The sequence below is a fragment of the Lissotriton helveticus genome, chromosome 4_1, assembly GCF_964261635.1.
Source record: "Lissotriton helveticus chromosome 4_1, aLisHel1.1, whole genome shotgun sequence".
NCBI classification, from domain to species: domain Eukaryota; kingdom Metazoa; phylum Chordata; class Amphibia; order Caudata; family Salamandridae; genus Lissotriton; species Lissotriton helveticus.
Genome location: NC_136063.1, coordinates 1504354837 through 1504374719, shown reverse-complemented (window position 1 = coordinate 1504374719; position 19883 = coordinate 1504354837). Strand labels below are relative to the sequence as shown.

General features: G+C 46.2%; 1 protein-coding gene across 1 annotated transcript in view; it reads right to left on the bottom strand.

The window, feature by feature from the left end:
- Window positions 1-19883, bottom strand: part of ABCA13 (ATP binding cassette subfamily A member 13) — a 2470580-nt gene that overhangs the window by 2004286 nt on the left and 446411 nt on the right. Inside the window, exon 15 of the mRNA XM_078686273.1 lies at window positions 13895-14016. Coding sequence (XP_078542399.1) covers window positions 13895-14016 — 122 coding nt within the window. The remainder of the gene's footprint in view (window positions 1-13894; window positions 14017-19883) is intronic.

The window sequence follows — 19883 nt, the reverse complement described above, 5'->3', positions numbered from 1 at the left end:
ATGTGCCGGCCATGCTGGAATTTTAATGCAATGATAGACTATTAAAATACTTCTGCAAGACGGATACCCACTGCTGTGATTAGTTTAGTTATTGCAAGTATATGCTTGATGTGTATGAAAAGCAGCTGTTTTTCTTGTTTCTACTTGTTTTCTTTTAATTGATTGTTCATATGTTGTTGAATTTGTGTGCGTTTTATTGAGATTGTGTCAGGGGTTGAAATCAAGATTGCCAAGTCTTGGTTTTATAAGGAAACCATGTAGTTTCTGGAGGAAGCTTGAAAGCTATAGTAATAATGTTCTCAGCTTAGGAGGCATCCAACTATTTACAATTCTACTGTCTGTAGGATGCGCTTGGAGTACTCAAAAGCAAATCCCACTGCACTTTTTTCATATAATTTTCGCAAGCAGCACCAACTTCCTTTGCATAAAATGCATTTCAGGATTCGCTATGTCTTCATACATCTTGGTAATAATAAGACATTCCTTAAAAAGCCTAGCATCACCATTTTATTTTAAATCAAGATTAAATCTTTATTAAGAAGCACTGTTTTCCATTTGTGCCTGTGGAAGAAATACACGAGGAGCAGCTACAACTTTACAGATGAATAACTTCTGGCATTTTCAGTTCCACAGAATGTATCTGTGAGATCTGATGCATGCAGGAGAGCAAGGCTCGTAAAAGTTTTTTTCAGATGTCCCTTGACTAGACACATGCGTACATTTTCAGAATAGTCCAACTAGGAGATTTTTTTCATTTAATGTACCTTTATTTTTAACCAGTCATGGTTACCAAGTCTTGTGGAGAGCAAACTGGATAGGTCCAGATAAACTGTATGGAAGTCTATTTAGATTTTTTACATTTTACTGTTCTACATAGTTGTTTCCCATTGATGTTTACTATATTATTTTAATGGCTATTTGCCAGTAGGAGTATTTGATTATTATGATTTTCCTAACATTATTTACATTGGAATTGTTCCTTTTTTAGGGGGGACATTTTATTCATTTCATTTACTTTCTAATCATTTTGGGGTTGTGCTTGGATTTTGCCAAAACAATTTTAAACACTGATCTTGTCTGGCAACATATTTCATTAAGTTGGTTGGTCGTACAAAATACCTATATGCACTTTCTCTGAGGTTTGCCTTGCAACGTAAGCAAAGCTACCAAAGGTTAGCCAACGTCACCATAATTGAAACCTGCCTCTCTCTGTGGAGTCCGGTGTGTGCCATTGCTCAACAGTTCATTTCCGTACAATCCTTTGAAAAGGTCAGAAGCAGCAGCCATGGAGTGTTTTAGCACACAGATGCGTTATTACTCTCCGAACAGAGACTTTTGATAACCACAGAAGAGACAATGAGGCAGATCTTTCTAAACCCTTGTTCTTCTGTTGCCCTATTTTGTAAGAAACATTGGGAAGTTGCTGAAGGAATGAGGAAATGGGATAGGTTAAAGTAATAAACAAATATTTTATTTTTCCATAGTCTGACAAGATCATACACAGAGACCAAGTCAACAAAAATGAAGGTGGTATAGCCATCATCCACAAAGTGTCCCTCTACTGCAAAGCAGCCACCAACGACACCACCCCCATTGTGGAACACTTCAATTTCAAACTGAACACAGCGAGCAAGTCCACCATCAGGGGCACCCTGTCATACAGACCACCAGGACCTCTTCCTGCCATCTGCAAGGACATCTGTGACTTTTTAGCCCCCCTGGCCATCCGCTCTGAGAACTTCATCATCCTTAGAGACCTCAATTTCCACATCTAAGACGCAAGCGACGCCAACAAGACAAAATTAACAGAGAGCATGAACAACCTCGGCTTCATCCAAATAGTCACCGACCCCACGCACATAGCTGGAGACACTCTGGACCCAATCTTCACAGCCAGCACCAGAATCAAATACAGCCGCCCCTCGGAGATCAACTGGTTCGACCTCTCAATCGTACACCTCTTCATCTCCACCACCACTGACCAGACCAGCACCGCCCATAGGAGCTGGAGAAACCAAATGCGCCTACATAGTCACACCCCTCAAACCCACAAAACAAGGCAGACCCTCCAAACACACCAGCTGCTTCACTTTTAAAGTAAAAACCTCCAAGTGAAATTGCAAATGACTGGAAAGAATATGGCTCACCAACAGTGACTCTCAATAAATATCACATATGCCTGAAAAACGGCAAAAAGGAAACCCTAGCTACATGCCTCAAAGCACAAAACTCTTCAGGATCTTAAAAGAGTTCACCAACCCCATAGCAACCGAGAACACCGTAACCCCCTTGCAGGAGCTCTGTGACACCCTCTCAGACTTCTTATACAACAAAATCACCACACTTCAACCCACAATCAACCAGCAACAACTTTGACGAAATCCTCAACAGCAATGACTCCACCTCAAACACTATAATCACTACATGGGAACAACTAACCACACAAAGCACCACTACCATCATGAGGTCCATCTACTCAGGAGCACCCAGAGACCTCTGCCCTCACCACATGTTCTATCCAGGGAGCAACTCCATCAGTAAGGAACTCACCACCATCCTCAATTCATCCATCACCCTTGCCTACTTCCCAGAAGGATGGAAACATGCAGAAGTAAAACACCTGCTAAAATAAATACTGTTGACCTAGAAGAACTCAAGAATTACCAGCTCATCTCCCTGCTCCTGTTCCCAGCTAAATCCCTAGAGAAAAGAAAGCAAAAGCAGACAACTCTCCAACCATTTAGAGATCAACAACATCCTGGATCCATCCCAATCGAGATTCTACATTACTCACAAAACATAAATCACCCTAATCGCAGCCAAAGATGATATCTGATCTCTCCTGGACCAGGGAGAGACCACAGCCATGATCCAACTTGACCTCTATGCAGCCTTCGACACTATGCACACTTCACGCTCCTACTTGGGCTCTATCAGATGAGGATCCAAGGAAATGCACTTAAATTGATTGCTTCCTTCCTCACCAAATGAACTCAGAGCGTCTTCCATCCGCCTTACACCTCAGGCACAAAGAGCATAATTTGCAGAGTTCCCCAAGGGTCCTCACCTTGTCCAACCCTGTTCAATAGATACAAGGCCCCCTTGGCCACGCTGGTCAAATCTTATGGTATGAACAACATATCATACGCTGATGACACTCTGCTCATTCTCTCCCTATCCTCAAACCCCACTAACACCAAAACCACTTTCCGTAGGTGAATGACCAGCATAGCCAGCTGGATGCATAATAAATGCCTCATACTCAACAGGTACACTGATTTTCTTGGGGTACAGAGTGCAACACCCACCCACACCGTTTCATACTCAACACCGACAAAACAGAGGTACCTATTCTTCGGGAGCAACATCTCCCCATGGCCCACTCCCACAGACCACGCCAGAAACCTTGGCATCATACTCGACAACAAGCTCACCATGAAGAAGATAAATGTTGTCTCCTCAGCTGACTTTCGCACCCTCTGCATGCTCCGGAAAATATTCAATTGGCTCCCCATCTACACCAGTCACACTGTCACCAGCTGTCAATTACAGAAACTCCCACTACATGGGCATCACCTGACAACTACTGAGCAAACTGCAAACCATCCAAAATGTTTCAGCCAGGCTCATCCCTGACCTCCTGAGAAGAGCCCACATCTTTACCCCAACAGAGCACTCCACTTGCCCCCATCCAAAAAAGATGGCAGTTTAAACTGCTGACCCACGACTACAAGGTCCTGCACAACAAAGGATCAGCCTGCCTCAACCACAGACTGGAACTTCCACCAACCTTGCAGACAACTACGCTCCACCTCCCTCTTCTTCACCCAAAAGCAGATGCGGCTGCTGCACCTCCTCCTACCTGGCCATCAAGACCTGGGATGGCCTACCACTCTACCTCCAGACTGCATCCACCCTACAGAAGGTCAGAGATGGCCTAAAAACCTGGATGTTCGACTGGCAACATCTATATGGCCCTCTTGATCAGAATTATTAAATATCATAAGGTGGCCTTGGTCAACTATGCTGATGACACTCAGTTTATTATTTTGCCGATGAGTAATCAGCAACCTTTCATGATTGTATGAGGGACAGTATTCAGTGGCTCAACCTTAATTCCCTAAAGTTTAATAGGGATAAGACAGAGCTGCTTTGATGTTTGGCTCAGACAGTCCCGGGTGTACTTCCTTCCATTTTTTTGGCCTAGGCCTTTTGAAGGGCCGGTTGTCCCTGTCAAGTCACTTCAGAATTTATGAGTCACATTTGATGACAAATTCAGTATGGAGAGTCACTTGAATGAAGGTGCAGATACTTGTTTTGCACTCCTATGAAATTTTCAAAAGATCCTGCCGGTGCTACCCCATTCTAACAGACATCTGGTAGTCTGCATTATTATTCTTACTCGTCTGCACTACTGTGTTGCTCTCCTGTTGGGTGCACCAGAGTGTTTATTACATTGCATGTCGAGGGTTCAGGGGGCAGCAACCAAACTTGCCCTGAATAGACCAAGGAGAGCTTCTGCCTCTTTGGCATCAAAAGATCTGCATTGGCTACCATTTAGGTAGAGAATTTTGTTAAAATCACTCTGGATCGCGTTAAATGCTCTCCTGCATAAGAGAATGAGAAGGTACACTCCTAATAGACCTCTTCGGTGCACGTCAGCCAATCTGTTAAGTGTCGCCAGGTTCAGTAAATCAAGGCAAAGTGGCTGGACCTTTATGGTCAATGCTGCCAAGCTTTGGAATTCACTTACCCTATAACTAAGTACCTTAACTGACTACTGCAGTTCAGGAAAATGCTCAAGCCCTGGCTATTTTCTAAGTAATTTTTTTAGCCCTGACTGGTATTAATCTTGGGTATACTTATTCTGACGCTCTGTTTCTTCTGGGAGCTTCTATCCCCTGTGTGTTTCTTATGATCGGTTTAGTGGCCAGTACCAGAATACGAGTTGGTAAAGGAGCACTTTATAAACTGTATGAATAAATAAATAAATAAATAACTCCCAGCAGCAGCGCCCATCCCCAGTGCCTGGATACCCTCACGGGTGATGAGCAGCACTCTACAAATCGTTGATTGATTGAATGATTGATGTTCTGCAGTGTGTGTCTCTATTAGGAGAAAAAGCTACATTATTTAAAAATCTATCTTTTTATTGCCCTTTTAGATAGCACATACTTTCCGTAACTTGGCCCCTGTCGTGTCGTCATGCCTGACTCCATCCACTACTTCCAGGTCAGGCATGACAGGAAGGGAAACGGAGGGGCAGTGCGAGAGAGCGCCACTTGGGGAACAGAAATAAAGAAGTGTTAATCCCCACTCCGTGTCCGCTTGTTTATTAAACAAGAGACACAAAACCTGGCAACAAGGGCGGGATGTAAGGACACCCACCAGCTGCACACAGAGCACCTGCAGCATGTTAGCAAGAGACGCCTCGTCGGAGCTAATACATGGCCAAGAGAGCGCTCACAGTGCAGTCAGTGACCAGAGCGCCGAGCGACCTGAGCCCTGAACCTCAAACAACCGATGCCTGTGAAAATTGGGGTAAGAGCACTGAATCCCTCTTCAGAAACCAGCACCAGTGGTCGCATTTTGAGGTGAGGCATCCCTCATAAGGGATCACTGTTTCCAGTCTGGTGGCCATCTTAAAGTCAGGCAAGAACCGGAAAAAGCCTAAGTTCACCAAAATACACCCTGAAGCCTCCCGAAGCCACTGGGAGTACCCAGACAAGCAGTAATAAACCCTGAAGCCCTTCAAAAAACCAATGGGAGCACTCCAAACAAGCGGTAAAGGTTGATAGCCTGTCGACATAACCACTCAGCCCAATTCCACGCAACCAGGCCCGGCCCGAGACATGCCGCATGGACCCATATTCATGGGGGTGTCATTTCTGCGTCCCCCCGAGCCCCTACCACTAACGTCTGGTAACAGCATGGGCCCCAAGTAAAAGAGCTGGATTGAAGACTTCGAGGACTTCATGAAAGGGTCTCAAGAAAATGACCAGGACCATCAACTCATAGCATTAAAGAATCTGGTAGGAAGATACATTGGCCAGATCATCAAAGAACTGCCTCCAGCAAATAGCGGGTCATATGCAGATGTGAGGGAAGCTTTAGACAGGAAGTTCCTCCACACGCGCAATCTGGACTATGAATGATACACTTTTAACTCGTGTCCCAAAAACAGGGTGAGTCCATGGGAGACTTCATCTCTTGACTAAAACGCCTGGCGCGATATTGTGAGTTTGATCATTTCAACTCAGAAGATGCCCTTCGCCTGTGCATCATTGAAGGGTGGCAATCAGAGTCTCTACGACGTCGACTACTAAACACTATTCGCTCGATGACATCGAGGAACTCACACAAATAAACGATCAAGGGGAGGAACACGCAAAGAAAATAGAGGCTGGAAAGACAGAGAAACTAGAGCAAGCATTCCGGATACAATCTCAAACAGAAGCGAAATGCTGGCCGGATCAGAGGAGATCCGGAAAATCCACAAACTCGTCCCGTGGTGGGACCAGAGGGGGTAACACCCAGAAACAACCACCTCAATGTTATCACTGTGGTTTGGACTATCCCCACACAGGCACTTGCCCAGCCATGGGACAACAGTGTCACAGATGTGGAAGAGACAACCATTTCGAAGCAATGTGCCAAACCCGTCGGAAGGAATCGGAATCGACCAAGCGAAGAACTAGACCGCACCATCATGCGAGGGCGGTGCAAAGGAGGAGAGACCACTCAACGAGCTCGTCCAGATCCAGCACCTAGTCACGTTCATCATATCGATCTCGACGATCAACGTCAAGGGAATCGTCCGCCCTCACCCCCATATTGCAAGACAGTGACGAATATGTGTGTATGGTGGCAGACCCAGATCAACTGAAAAAATATCCCCGGTTGCACATTCAGACGGGAAACCACTCTGCCAAGTTTGTTCTAGACACAGTGGCGTTGCTTAATTACATCTGCACAGCTGAATATGAGGAAATGCGCCTGAAGCCGCAGCTGGAGCCAGCCACAGTACGTGTCTACACGTAGATAACCAAAGAACCGCTGCTGTAGCCTAGGACGATTCCCCACCACCTTGACCTACAAAGCCAGACCAATTCAGGCCCACGTTCACGTAATAGAAGGTCCTGACGCAGCTGACTGCCTCCTCAGTCTACCCACAGCAGAGAGGCTGAGGCTGGTAGAGATCCTTTTCAAAGTGGACCACTCACCTGACATCGTAAACAAGTTTCCGAAACTGTTCTCAGGCCTGGGAAAGTTAGCTAATGTCAAAGTTAGGCTACACATAAATGAACAAGTAACACCAGTGGCTCAACACAACAGAAAGGTACCGTTCTATCTCCAACAAGCAGTTGATGACGAACTCCAAGATTTGCTGAGAGCGAGCTTCATTGAGAGATCAACTGGACCTACCCCATGGGTGTCGCCAATGGTAGTCGTTCCAAAATGGGGAAACGAGAACAAAGTATGCCTGAGTGTGGACATGCGAGCCCCAAACTCGGCTATTGAACAAGAGAGGCACCCAGGACCCCACATCAGTGACATGATCACTCGCCTGAATGGAGCGACAGTCTTCTCAAAGTTAGACCTCAACAAAGAATATCACCAACTTGAACTCCATGAAAGATCCAGGTACATCACCACATTTACTACACATCAAAGACTCTTCAAGTATAAGCGCTTCAATTTCGGTATCTCCTCAGTGGCCAAGATCTTTCAAGAGGCTGTTCAGCGAGTAATCCACCACATCCCGAACTCATTTAACTACAGTGACGACATTCTTGTCTTCGGCGCCACACGCGAAGACCAAGACACCGCCTTGGATCGAGTGTGTCACACCCTTCTCAACACAAATCTCACCCTCAACAAAGACAAGTGTGAATTCCACAAATCCACCCTCAAGTTCTACAGTCACATCTTCTCCAAAGACGGCATGAGATCTGACCCCGAGAAGGTCTCGGCATTGCCTGACACGCCACAACCTCATGATGTCAGTGACATTCGATCTTTCCTGGACATGGCCAGTTATTGAGCCCGATACATCAAGGACTATGTGACCATCAGTTACCCACTGCGAGAATTAACGAAACAATGGCAGGCCTTCCAATGGTCCACTGCATGCGAGCCTGCTTTTACCAAGATCAGGACAGCTGTGAGCTCTGCCGCACACCTGGCATACTTAAACCCGAGACGAAAGACAGAAATTACCGTTGATGCTAGCCCTGTCCTGCTTGGCGCCATCCTAGCCCAGTATGATGATGAGAGAGATCAACGTCACATCATGGCCTACACCAGCTGCAGGCTCACCGACATGGAGAGAGCATACTCACGGCCCGAGAAGGAAAGTCTGGCAGTTGTATGGGCATGTGAGCATTTCCACCTTTTCGTGTACGGGAAACACTTCACTCTCATCACCGACCATCAAGCCCTAATCACCATCTTTGGCAACCCAAGAGCGAAACTGCCTTCTTGGATTGAGAGGTGGGGGATCCGCCTGCAAGACTATACATACACCATCATCCACAAACTGGGGAAGGCGGATAACCTGGCGGACTACATATCACGCCATTCTCAAGGGCCGACACTAACATGTGCCTCAGTGGCAGAAGAGTACCTCCATTTTGTCATTGACCAAGCACGCCCACCTGCTGTCCCACTGGAAATCATTAGAGAGGCCACCGCCAATGACGCCACACTTCAAAACGTCATGCAACACATCCACACCGGCTCCTGGAGACACCTGGAGGACGTGCAGCCACCAACCTTCAAGAACTCTGATCTTTCAGACACGTCAAAGATGATTTCACGATCAGTGCAGACGGGCTACTATTAATGGACAGAAGAATTGTCATTCCTCACCAATTAAGACAAGGGACCATCAATCTAACACATGAAGGCCACAGAGGCGTAGTAGCCACAAAGAAAGCACTGAGAGAGCGGATCTGGTTCCCGTCTCCTGACCAGATGTTGAAAGCCATGCTGCAAGACTGCCCACAGTGCCAACTAGTCGAGCGTGAAGAACCACCCGCTCTGCTGCAAATGTCAGACCTCCCAGACAGCGTATGGCAACAAGTAGCTGTTGATTTCTTCCGCCCGCTGAAGTCCGGCAAATATGTGATCGTCATCATGGATGAGTACTCCAGATTCCCCATTGCACATCAACTCTCATCCACAAAGGCATCCACCCTCATACCCATCCTTGATGAAGCGTTTGCAGCCTGGGGAATCCCCGAAGTAGTGAAAACAGATAACAGACCACCCTTCAATGGACATGAATTCACAGAGTTTGCAAATCACCTGAATTTCAAGCATCAGAAAATTACTCCCTTACGGCCCCAAGCCAATGGAATGGTCGACCGCTTCATGGCCACCCTGAAGAAGACAATACAACAAGTAGAACTGTCTCAACGGGACGCCCAACCGGCTCTTAATTAAGTGCTGCGAGCTTAAAGGACTACGTCACACAGTGCTCGGATACCAACCTCAGATGCATTTGCACGGTCGAGGCCCCAGGCATCAGACCATGAGACACTAGTGAACATCGGCCATGGACAAGAAAGCAAGGATGAAGAAATATGCTGACGATTGCCGGCGCGCTAAGGTGTTTGACATCCGAGAAGGAGACTGGGTATTGGTGAAGCAAGAGCAGAAAACCAAAGCTGACAGTCGCTATCATGCTCACCCGCTCCAAGTAACAAAGAAAAGAGGGACTATGATCACAGCTGCCTCTGCAATCAAGAGGACCACCAGAAACTTTTTGCACTTCAAAAAATGTAACCCAGAGGCCTACAGTCAAGAAAATGAAGCAGCCTGTGACACAGACACATCAAGCCCAGAAATGGATCAGTGTGAAGAACACCCTCGCACCCCCGATGTGGGTGAAGCCCGAGAACAGAGCTCATCTCGTCGGACCCAGAGAATCATTCGGAGACCAGTTCGACTCATTGAAGAACTTTAAGAGAAGTGACAGAACTGGGGCAGTTGCCAAATCGAACAGGGGGGAGATGTTGTGCCGTCATGCCTGATCCATCCGCTACTTCTGGATCAGGCATGACAGGAAGGGGAAGGGAGAGGCAGCGTGAGAGAGGGCCAGTCAGGGAACAGAAATAAAGAAATAAAGAAGTGTTAATCCCCACTCCGTGTCCACGTTTTTATTAAACCCGAGACATGAAAGTGCTGTCGCACATTTTGATTGTTCATCATGTAATAAGAGTTACATTTCTTAAGACTTACCACCTCTAGGGGACCTGTGCCACTCCTGTCTGCTTTAGTCCTACCTAGTCTCACTCTGTTTACCCACCTAACACTGCCTTGTTAAGAAGAGATGAGACAAAGCTTACAGAATTGTGCACAATGTGTCTTGCACCCACTATACAACATTAGTGCAATGTCTCTTGTGCCTGCACTACTGTGGTTTCATCAACACCTGTTGCAAGTGCTGTGCTGTATCATGTCTCTTGTTTCTACTGAACAGCCCTCTGCCCCTAACTGTGTGGCACATTTATTCCTGTTTAATGCAACGCAGAATAAGCAGCATAACTACCAAAGTTGCTGTGCTGTGTTGCCGGAGAGAGCAGTGTAGTGTTGTATCTACTAAGAATCTACTAAGATACGGAGCTGCTGCTCACTTCCCAAGCTCTGGCACACATCAACCAGCCTAAAGCACTACACATTCCTTTGCACTGTAGTACATAGGTGTGTGTGGGGCTAGCACTGGTTTTTGTAGGGTGTGAGGAACCTTCCAATACACAACACTTTATATCAGCTAACTTTAATTTTTTTCTCACTTTGTACATGTACTGTGCAGTGTAATACAGATTAAAGATTTTGAACCTTTCTGAGAAAAAAGCTTTTCTCCCACTTTGCGCCAGCCTCAAGGAGGCTTGATTTTGTGGTACAAAGCCCTAACTACAACTGTTAGGAGATAGGACTTTGTGTCAAACCCCTTAGGTAGTACCGTGAGAATGCCCATGTCCCATGCATGTGACGCCCTCTTAAAGGAAAGAAGAACAAATCAGTGTAAAGTGCCCTTTGGGTCACTTTTAGGCAACCTTCACTAGTGACAGGGCATGAAATTTAATTTTGTTTATTTACAGGTTGTCATCAAACACAGCTCAGGGACTTATTACAAATGTCTCCCATTATGGGGAAACTCTTCTCCTACACCCCCAGCAAATCTGGAGGTGACCCAGTCCCTTCCCATCTTCAAAGGGGAGATACCCCACTCCAAGTCAGAAGTGACTTATTAGGCATTTCTAGTGTGAGTTAGTATAATATATTTAATTTGTGAATCCCCACAAACGTGCATGCTTCTGAATGTTCACAAACATAGGAGGCAAACCATGCTTTCTAACGTCTGCATTCCCACCCCTTTGCCTGAGATTTCTACTTGTGATGGAGAAATCTGCAGCAGTTAATATATTTCACCTACCGGGAATCATTTTGTGAAGTCCTGGCAGATATAAATGCTGTATTTTGTCCTTAAACATATATTTACAGCTAAAGATATGTGTATGGATAGTGTCTGGGGACTGGGGAGTAATTGCTTGGTTTTGTTGCCCAAAAACAAATGTGTTACTGCCCTCTATTGGATGTTTTTGAGAAGCACTGCTAGCACATGAACACGTTTTTATTTTCTAAATCTCGTTTTAATTTAAAAAAATCATCCACATAATTTTTTTTTATAATCTCTTATGATCTCGTCAGATTTGTTTCAATGTATTGTCATTTTGATCACTAAATTCTGCTCAATGTAATGGAACTGATATGACAGTATTAATTGCTTCATTCCGAACTGTAAAGCTATTTAGGTATTGCTGTTCATGTACCTGAACACATAAATAAATTGATCTCAGCCAGGTAAAACACCTTGGTAGTTCGTCGTACAGAATCTTTGGGGTTTTCTGATGGAAGCATAGCCTGACATACTTATCCAAGAATTATAGTGAAAGACAAGTTCGGTCTACAGTGCCACATCAAACAATCAAACACCACGCTAGATTAGTTTAGCATAATGTCTAGTGGCAGCAAGACGCACGTGTCAACACTGGCATAGTACATACACATGTCTGCTTAAATGCAAAGTTTTTACAACTCCCTTGGAATTTTAGACAACAATTAAAATATATGCTTGTGCTCAGCCAGGTAGGTAGACCCAATTCTCAATGCCTTGCCTTCTATGAAGACTTGAAGATGTATCAGTTAAGTTAACATTTTTAGACTAACTGCTTCTGTTCTAATCTATTCTCTTCTTATAGATGCCATATTGGGATCTAATCTTTATTTTGATAGCTGGTGAGTTTAGTAGCCTGCAAAGCACTACGTTACGCAGTTGACCTGGTCAACACGAATATCATGAGAATTGTAGGAGAATTAATTGACAAAAGTTAATCCACACAGTGAAATCTGGGTTTTTCCAATCAAGAAATTGCTTTACACCTGAACAACTAAAGCAATCTTAGATATTTCCGTCGATCCTTCAAATGGAATTAGCCACAGTAGTGTGTGTCAGTAGTATTTACTGATGGCAAGCAACCTATGTGAACAAAAGGCTTCAATTGTGACAAAATGCAGAAACAAGATTCCTACATGCAGCCCTCCTGAATGATAATCGCTCCACACTGAAGGTGTATATAAGCAGAGCAGCATATTGGAGACTTGGGCTATCCTCCTATTTCTGCCTCACACACTGGCAGAGCGAAGTTGCCTGTACAGTTAGTTTAGTTACTGCTAAGTCAATCGTGGCAAATTAGCTCAGTATTTTGCAAGTCTTTTTTCTCTCACTAGGCCGCATCTCTATGAAATGACTTGTCATCTAATGTAGAATATAGAAACTGCCCCAAAGAGTGCCTTTCTAATTTTTGTTGGGAACCTACCATTTACTCTTCTACTTATATACTTGCAGCACCAGCAACAAGAAAACACTAGTGGATTCAGTGACAAATAAACCTATTACATAAAACACAACTTTGGTCATCTGAAAAAGTGCTAGTATGAGAATAGGATATACATGCAGAAAAATGACTAACAACCACCAAACAAATCCTTGGCCTCAGTAACACCTAACCAGCTGACATAGTGAACTGGAACATCGATAAGAGAGATTTTATTATTACTGACAAGCCCCAAGTAGCAGGAGGCCTTCTTATCAGTTGGCCCACAGCAGCATCCGGCAACATCTGTATCTAAATACTACAATGTATAAATAACTATGAATTTGAGAAGGTGCCAAGGAAAAACATCAAACAGCAACATTAAATATCGTGTGATGGGTTTAGCATATGACCATTCATAACAAGGTGGACTGCACGCCTGCCAACGAAAAAACATGAAGTCACTGTATGCAGGGGGCAGGCCTTGGAAGGGGCAGGGCCTCGTGCCAAAAAGTAAAAAACTATCTAATAAGCAAAGAGGCCAATTTATATTCTCCTTACCCCTCCTCCCTCACACCAAACCCCCTGAGGAAAAAAACCCTTTATGAGGCTGTTGCTTAGTTACTGTGGTGTTTTCACACCCCTTAATCGTCATTGGCTGTTTAAGACCTTGAAAGCCGACCCGGAATTCCACCCTCCAGTTCGGAGAGGTTTCCAGCTCATTTTCCCATGTTGCTCGTGATATCGGCTCGCTGACTGTGTGAAGGGAGCCAGCCAGTGTTGTGTGAGTTTGCAGGTCTGGGACTGAGACAAGTCTCAATGATAGCTACACAACCCTTGATCTTCCTATTGCGTTGCAAACTTGAGCAGCAGCACTCCAAAATAGACTAGCACGTACGCAATTTAGTTGATACTGCACCAATGTTAATTCAGACGCTCACACAAGGAATACAAATCTCAAAATGAACGCACACTTATTCGCAAATTCGTCAAGGCAAGACCACTCGTACCTTGGATGAAGACAGATTTGCTTCCAGGATGGTGTTTATTGTTCTGTCAGAGATGTTAATTAGTGCGCGGATGTCCGTTTCCAGCGCAGTGACGTTTTGTACACAATCTCTCACCTTCATACCTGGAAAGAGTGAAAAAATACATTTTTAAATACAGCCCTACTTTCATAAAAGAAATTTCAGAAAACTAGTGAGTTACTGCTGCATGGAAGCAGAAGGGTAGTACAGTGACCTATTTTGAAATGGGCGGGCTGAGGGCATTTGTATTGGACACACTTTCTGAGACAACTTAAAAAATTGCATCGTCTTTGAATATATAACCGCACAAGATGGAAGCTGCAAAAAAGATGGACTAAAAACAACGAATGATGCACATTTCTCGAATATCCAATTTACCCTGCCTTTTATCTGTATTATTTTGCTGTTTTCAGTATTTGACTTTCATGATAGGACAAGGTAAAGAGTGCGCAAGATTCTTCATAAAAAAGGTACATTTTATTAGTGATAGGCGTAGCTTGCTGAAACCCCGAAACCGGTCCTAGGATGCTTGTTTCCGGTCCAGGGAGGACCTGACCTGGCAGTTCGAGCTTGACTGTTCTCATCTGGCGCAGGGTCAAGCACTGATTTGCATATGGCTGGATCCAAACTGGAATGGCATGGTGAGCAAAAAAACAATGTTTTTTTGCCCAGATCTCTGTACTGGAGTGAATGTAGGACATTGCTCTGCATTCTGTCTATCAATTGTTCTCTTTGCAAATTGGGAAAACATCTTTCATACTTGTGCATACAGCTGATGTCTGACTCTTAGTGATGTCAAGATGTACACATCAAGCTCACAAGACATGCATAAAGGAGATTACAAAGCTATGCTGGTCATGACATTTTTCGTTGAATTATTAAATCTTCAGTCCATATTAATAGAGATTTTAGGGGGCTGCAGCTATTGCTCTGGACGGTAGGTCTATCGTTAAAATTAGATGTTACTTTATTGAGACTTTTTCAGTAACATTTAAATACCGTCTTCTCTTCACTCAGATGAGTCAAGAATGAACTTCTTCATACTATAACTTTCTCAGAAACATCGTATCAAATATATCAGTCATTTAAGTTAGTAGGTCCCCCGCTTAGGGTTTCTTCCTATGTTGCATGAAGATGAGAAACCCAGCAACTTTTGCAAAATGCGATATATCGTGCCTGGATTATAATGAGATGATTCTCAAAATAGAATGTCAGTAAGTGATTCTTTGGAGACAGAAGACTCCAATTATTTTATATAAAATTAAAAAGCAATACTCAGGACTCAGTTCACAAACATTTGATAGGAAGCACATTTGACTTACTCTTGAAGTACATTGGCCTTAATCTTTGTGAATCAAGCCAATAGTGTCGTAATTGCCTGCTGAGACTTCCTTTCTCATGCTCCCTCCCCCGCCTTATCTATATTAGACTCCTCTTTCATAGATTATACCACAGGACATCAGACTGTACATTGAGATGTAGGTTCTTCTTTTCCTGCAGCTTCAATATACCAGTGTATGTACCACTGTGCACAATGCTTTCACACCACAACTTGAGGTAGATTCAAGGTACCTACGTGAAAAGTGTATTTTCTCACACCAGGTGTCATTGGAGTTAAAATGAATTTATTCGAGAGAATCATAAAACAATTCTTTTCAGAAAAGGGCACCAAGCACAAAATAAGTTACAACATACGCTAGAAGAGAAATAGGATTCTAAGCCCTTAGACCAATCTCACAAACCCTAGCTATCCTTTCATTCGTGTGTGTGCCTATTGGTCCAGGACCAGAAAAGAGCTGGCTGAAGGGACGCTTGTGTGCTCCATCTCCAAGTATATTTTCCTGCCCTCAAGGCTCTTTTTTTTTTTTTTTTTTTTTTTGTGTTCAAAAACCTTTATTGGAGTAAGCATAGAAAAGTACAAGAATGGGCCTACAACCACACGGGCTGGCCGCTAAAAACGAGACACAATGCACGAAAAAAGTTTACACTCGTGGTGAGGTACAGCTCGAGTACAAAGCATTACTCTGCAGATATCACAGAACAATTCGTATTTTTATTTTACAAAAAGAAACACCAACACTAAAGGCGAAAGCACGATAGTTAAGGTCAGCCCGAAGAACGGAGGGGACGGTTCCACGATCAGGAGAACACACCCGGAGCCCGGAGGCTCCAAATAAGTCGAGAGGGGGGGGGGGAGGGGAGCAGCGGGGAGAACCGGAAGTATAAAAACCTTATGGAAAGGTTCCGGGAACGCTAGTCTAGGGAGAAAGGACAATCTCAGCTGTGTCTACAAGGGGAGGGGTGCAAATACCCCCACGATAATCATTCCACTGGCCCCAAACCTTCGTCCACGCCCTGGGCCTGCCCCTGGCCACATAAACCGTCTTCTCACGAAACATGGACCAGTCCATGTTGTCTTCCCACTTCGATACCTCAGGGGGCCTGGAAGCGCCCCAGAGTTGCGCAACATCCCGCTTCGCAATCATGTAACCAAGGGTAGCCCATCTGGTCTGGGCCACAGAGTAGTCAGTGGGCTCCCACACATTCAACAGACATCGTCGAGGCTCAGGCCGCAGGGCCACCTCCGTAACAGCAGTCATCACCTCAAGCACAGCAGTCCAATAAGCCGCTACAACCGGGCACTCCCAAAGGATATGTAAAAAGGTTGCACTCAAACCACATCCACGCTTACAGAGCCCATCCGAAGAAAAGCCCATCGTAACCAGACGCGGACCAGTGACATAGACTCGATGAAGAATCTTAAGCTGAACCAAGCGGAGACGGGCAGGAATGGCCACCTCCTTGGGAGAGGAGAGTGCCGATTGCCAATCCTCGTCGTCCAGTTCCAACCCGTCGCCAACCCAAGCCTCTCGAAGTCGGACCAGTAAGTCCGCCCGATTATTAATCAATTTCTTGTAAATCAGGGAAATAGTGCTATCGGGAAGATGCCCATCAAGGACACGGTCCTCGAGGGGGGAGGATTCAGGCAGGGCCTCATCAGGGACCAAGACTGAGGCGAGGGCGTGCCGGACCTGCAGGTAGCGAAAAAATTCCCTACCACTCAAACCATATTCCGCCTGGAGGGCCTGGAACGACTTCACACAACCGTTCGAATATACGGCACCCACCTTACAGATCCCAATCACATCCCAGCGGTCGAAACCCTTGGTAGACCAGAGTCCGCCCAAACGTTCCGAGGCATAAAGCGGCGTCGCCAACGTCAATCGATCCTCCCACCCCAAACTCACACTCGCAGCTCGCCATACAGTCACTGCAGTCTTGGATGGGCCCACAAGATGGCGCCCGGCCGATCGGGAATAAAGCGCTCTAGTAAAGTCCCCACCCGGAAGCTGGAGTCTGTCCATCTCGAATGCAGGATTACGACCTGGGGAAAACATCACATGATTAATGGCAGACAACTGGGAAGCCCAGTAATATCGCTTGATATCGGGGAGCGCCATGCCCCCGTCATACCAGGGGATGGTGAGCTTCGCGAGTGCGATACGGGGTCGCCCATCCCATATCAACTGCCGTTGAAGACTCTCAATCTCTCGGAAATAGGTCTTAGGAATAGCGTCATAGGAGTTGTGAAGCGCGTAAAGGAATCGCGGCAAGGACATCATTTTAAACAGGGCAGCCCTGCCCAGCGGAGATAAAGGAAGCTTGCGCCAACGGGCCACATCCAAGCGCAGTCTAAGCAACGGTGGGAGGAGATTACGCTCAAAGCGGAGCGTCGGGTCCAACGTAATAAAAATACCTAAATACTTGAAACCCGACTGGACCACCTGGATAGGAAGTCTGCTCGGCAAGGGGGGCAAAACCCCCGAAAGAACATATACACAGGACTTGGTCCAGTTGATAACGAGACCTGAGTTGGCTCCAAAAGAAGCAAGAACATCAAACAGAACTGACAACGATTTACGCGGGGAAGTGAGGTATAAAAGGATATCGTCCGCGTAGAGCGAAACGCGGTCCTCAAAGTCCGGAGACCAGCGAATCCCCTTGAGAGACGGTTCCCACCGAAGCCAGGCAGCCAATGGTTCCAAGGCGAGAGCAAACAGTAACGGAGACAAGGGGCATCCCTGACGGGTACCCCTGCCGAGGGTGAAAGGAGCCGAGACCCTACCATTCACCACTACTTGCGCCAGAGGTGCGGCGTACAGTAACTGGACCCAACCAATAAACTCAGGTCCAAAACCAAATTTCTCAAGAGCCGCCCAAAGATAAGGCCACTCCAGCGTGTCGAAGGCCATGGATGCATCCAACGATGCCAAAATGGCCGGCTCCGTCAGAAGCCCCGCCCTCGCGATCACGCCGTGAAGACGACGTAGGTTCAGAGCCGTGTTGCGATGCGGGATAAATCCAGATTGATCCGGATGGACCAAGTCACTAATGACCGTCAAGAGACGGGAAGCCAGAAGCTTCGCCAATACCTTGGGTTCAACATTTAGTAGGGATATGGGCCTATAGGAGGAACAAAGCTCACGTGGTTTACCCTCCTTGGGGATGACAACTATCGTGGCCAGTCTCTGATCATAAGGGAGAATACCCCGTTCCCGGGACTCCAGAAACATGGCGCGGAGATACGGAGCAACCCTATCCGGACGCAACTTGTACAATTCGATTGGCAATCCGTTCGGGCCCAATGCTTTGCCAGAACGGAGGGAACGGATGGCAGTAGCAATCTCATCAACCGTAAAGGGGGAGTCCAATGCCACACGGTCCGAATCAGAAACAACGGGCAGGGCTATATCACGCAGCAGAAGGCGAGAGTCAACCACATCCCTCACAGACACAGGGGTATACACCACACGGAAGTACTCGGCAAACCGGTCAACTATCCCAATCGGGTCCGTTACACTCACACCACATGCAGACTGAATCACGGGTACCACACGATTAGCTCTCTCCTTCTTATCCAGCCACGCCAGCAATTTACCGGCTTTGTCACCCACATCATACAAACGTCCCTGTTGCTCCCGAAACATCACTTTGGCGGCATCCGTGACCAAGGATTTGTAAGCAAATTGTTTCAGACCCAGGGCATGGAGCTTCTCAGGCGTGACACCAGATTCCAAACCCTCCTCCAGTACAGAAATCTCCCCCTCAAGATCAACCACCTCTCTATTCCTTGCTCTCTTAGCCTCAACAATAAGGGAGAGGGCCTGCCCACGAATCACAGTCTTAAAGGCCTCCCACAGCGACACAGCAGATGAAACCGACCCCTCGTTATCCAGAAAATACGAGTCCAAGGACTTAAGTAAAAGGGTGCGGGTCTCGGGGGAGGCAAGGTACCACGGATTAATGGGAGCCACTCTGCCCACTGCTTCCACCCCAACCTCAAAACGAAGCCAGAGCGGAGAGTGGTCAGAGATACCCCTGGGCATGTGCACAATCTCACGCACCGCCGGGGCCTGAGCCGCGGGCATCAGGAAATAATCCAGCCGAGACAGACTCCCATGGGCACCGGAGTGAAAGGTGTACTGAAGCTGCGTAGGATGCAAAAGCCTCCATCAATCCACCAGGCCGAAGGTATCCAAAAAGCCACCCAACCACTGCTGAGCCGCCGGGGTATCCCTAGGGGGGTGGCGATCATGAAGGCCAGAGACTACCGAATTAAAATCACCAGCCATAAAGAGAGTACTATCAGGAAGGTCCAACAGGACACGGCCCAAATCCGAAAAGGTGGAAGTCTGCAAGCTGGGGGGCACATAAACAGTTAATAAGGAGAGGGTACGACCCTCATATCGACCCACAAGGACAGCAAACCGCCCCCGGTCATCCTGAATAACATCATCAATAGCCAGGGGGAGGGAAGCCCGAATAAGGATACCCACACCCCTGGAACCCGAGGTAAACCCCGAATGTGCCACGAGGCGATAGCCCCACCTATTCATTGCATGACAGACATTGCCTATCAAATGAGTCTCCTGCAGGAAAACAATGTCAGGAGATAAACGTCGTATACATT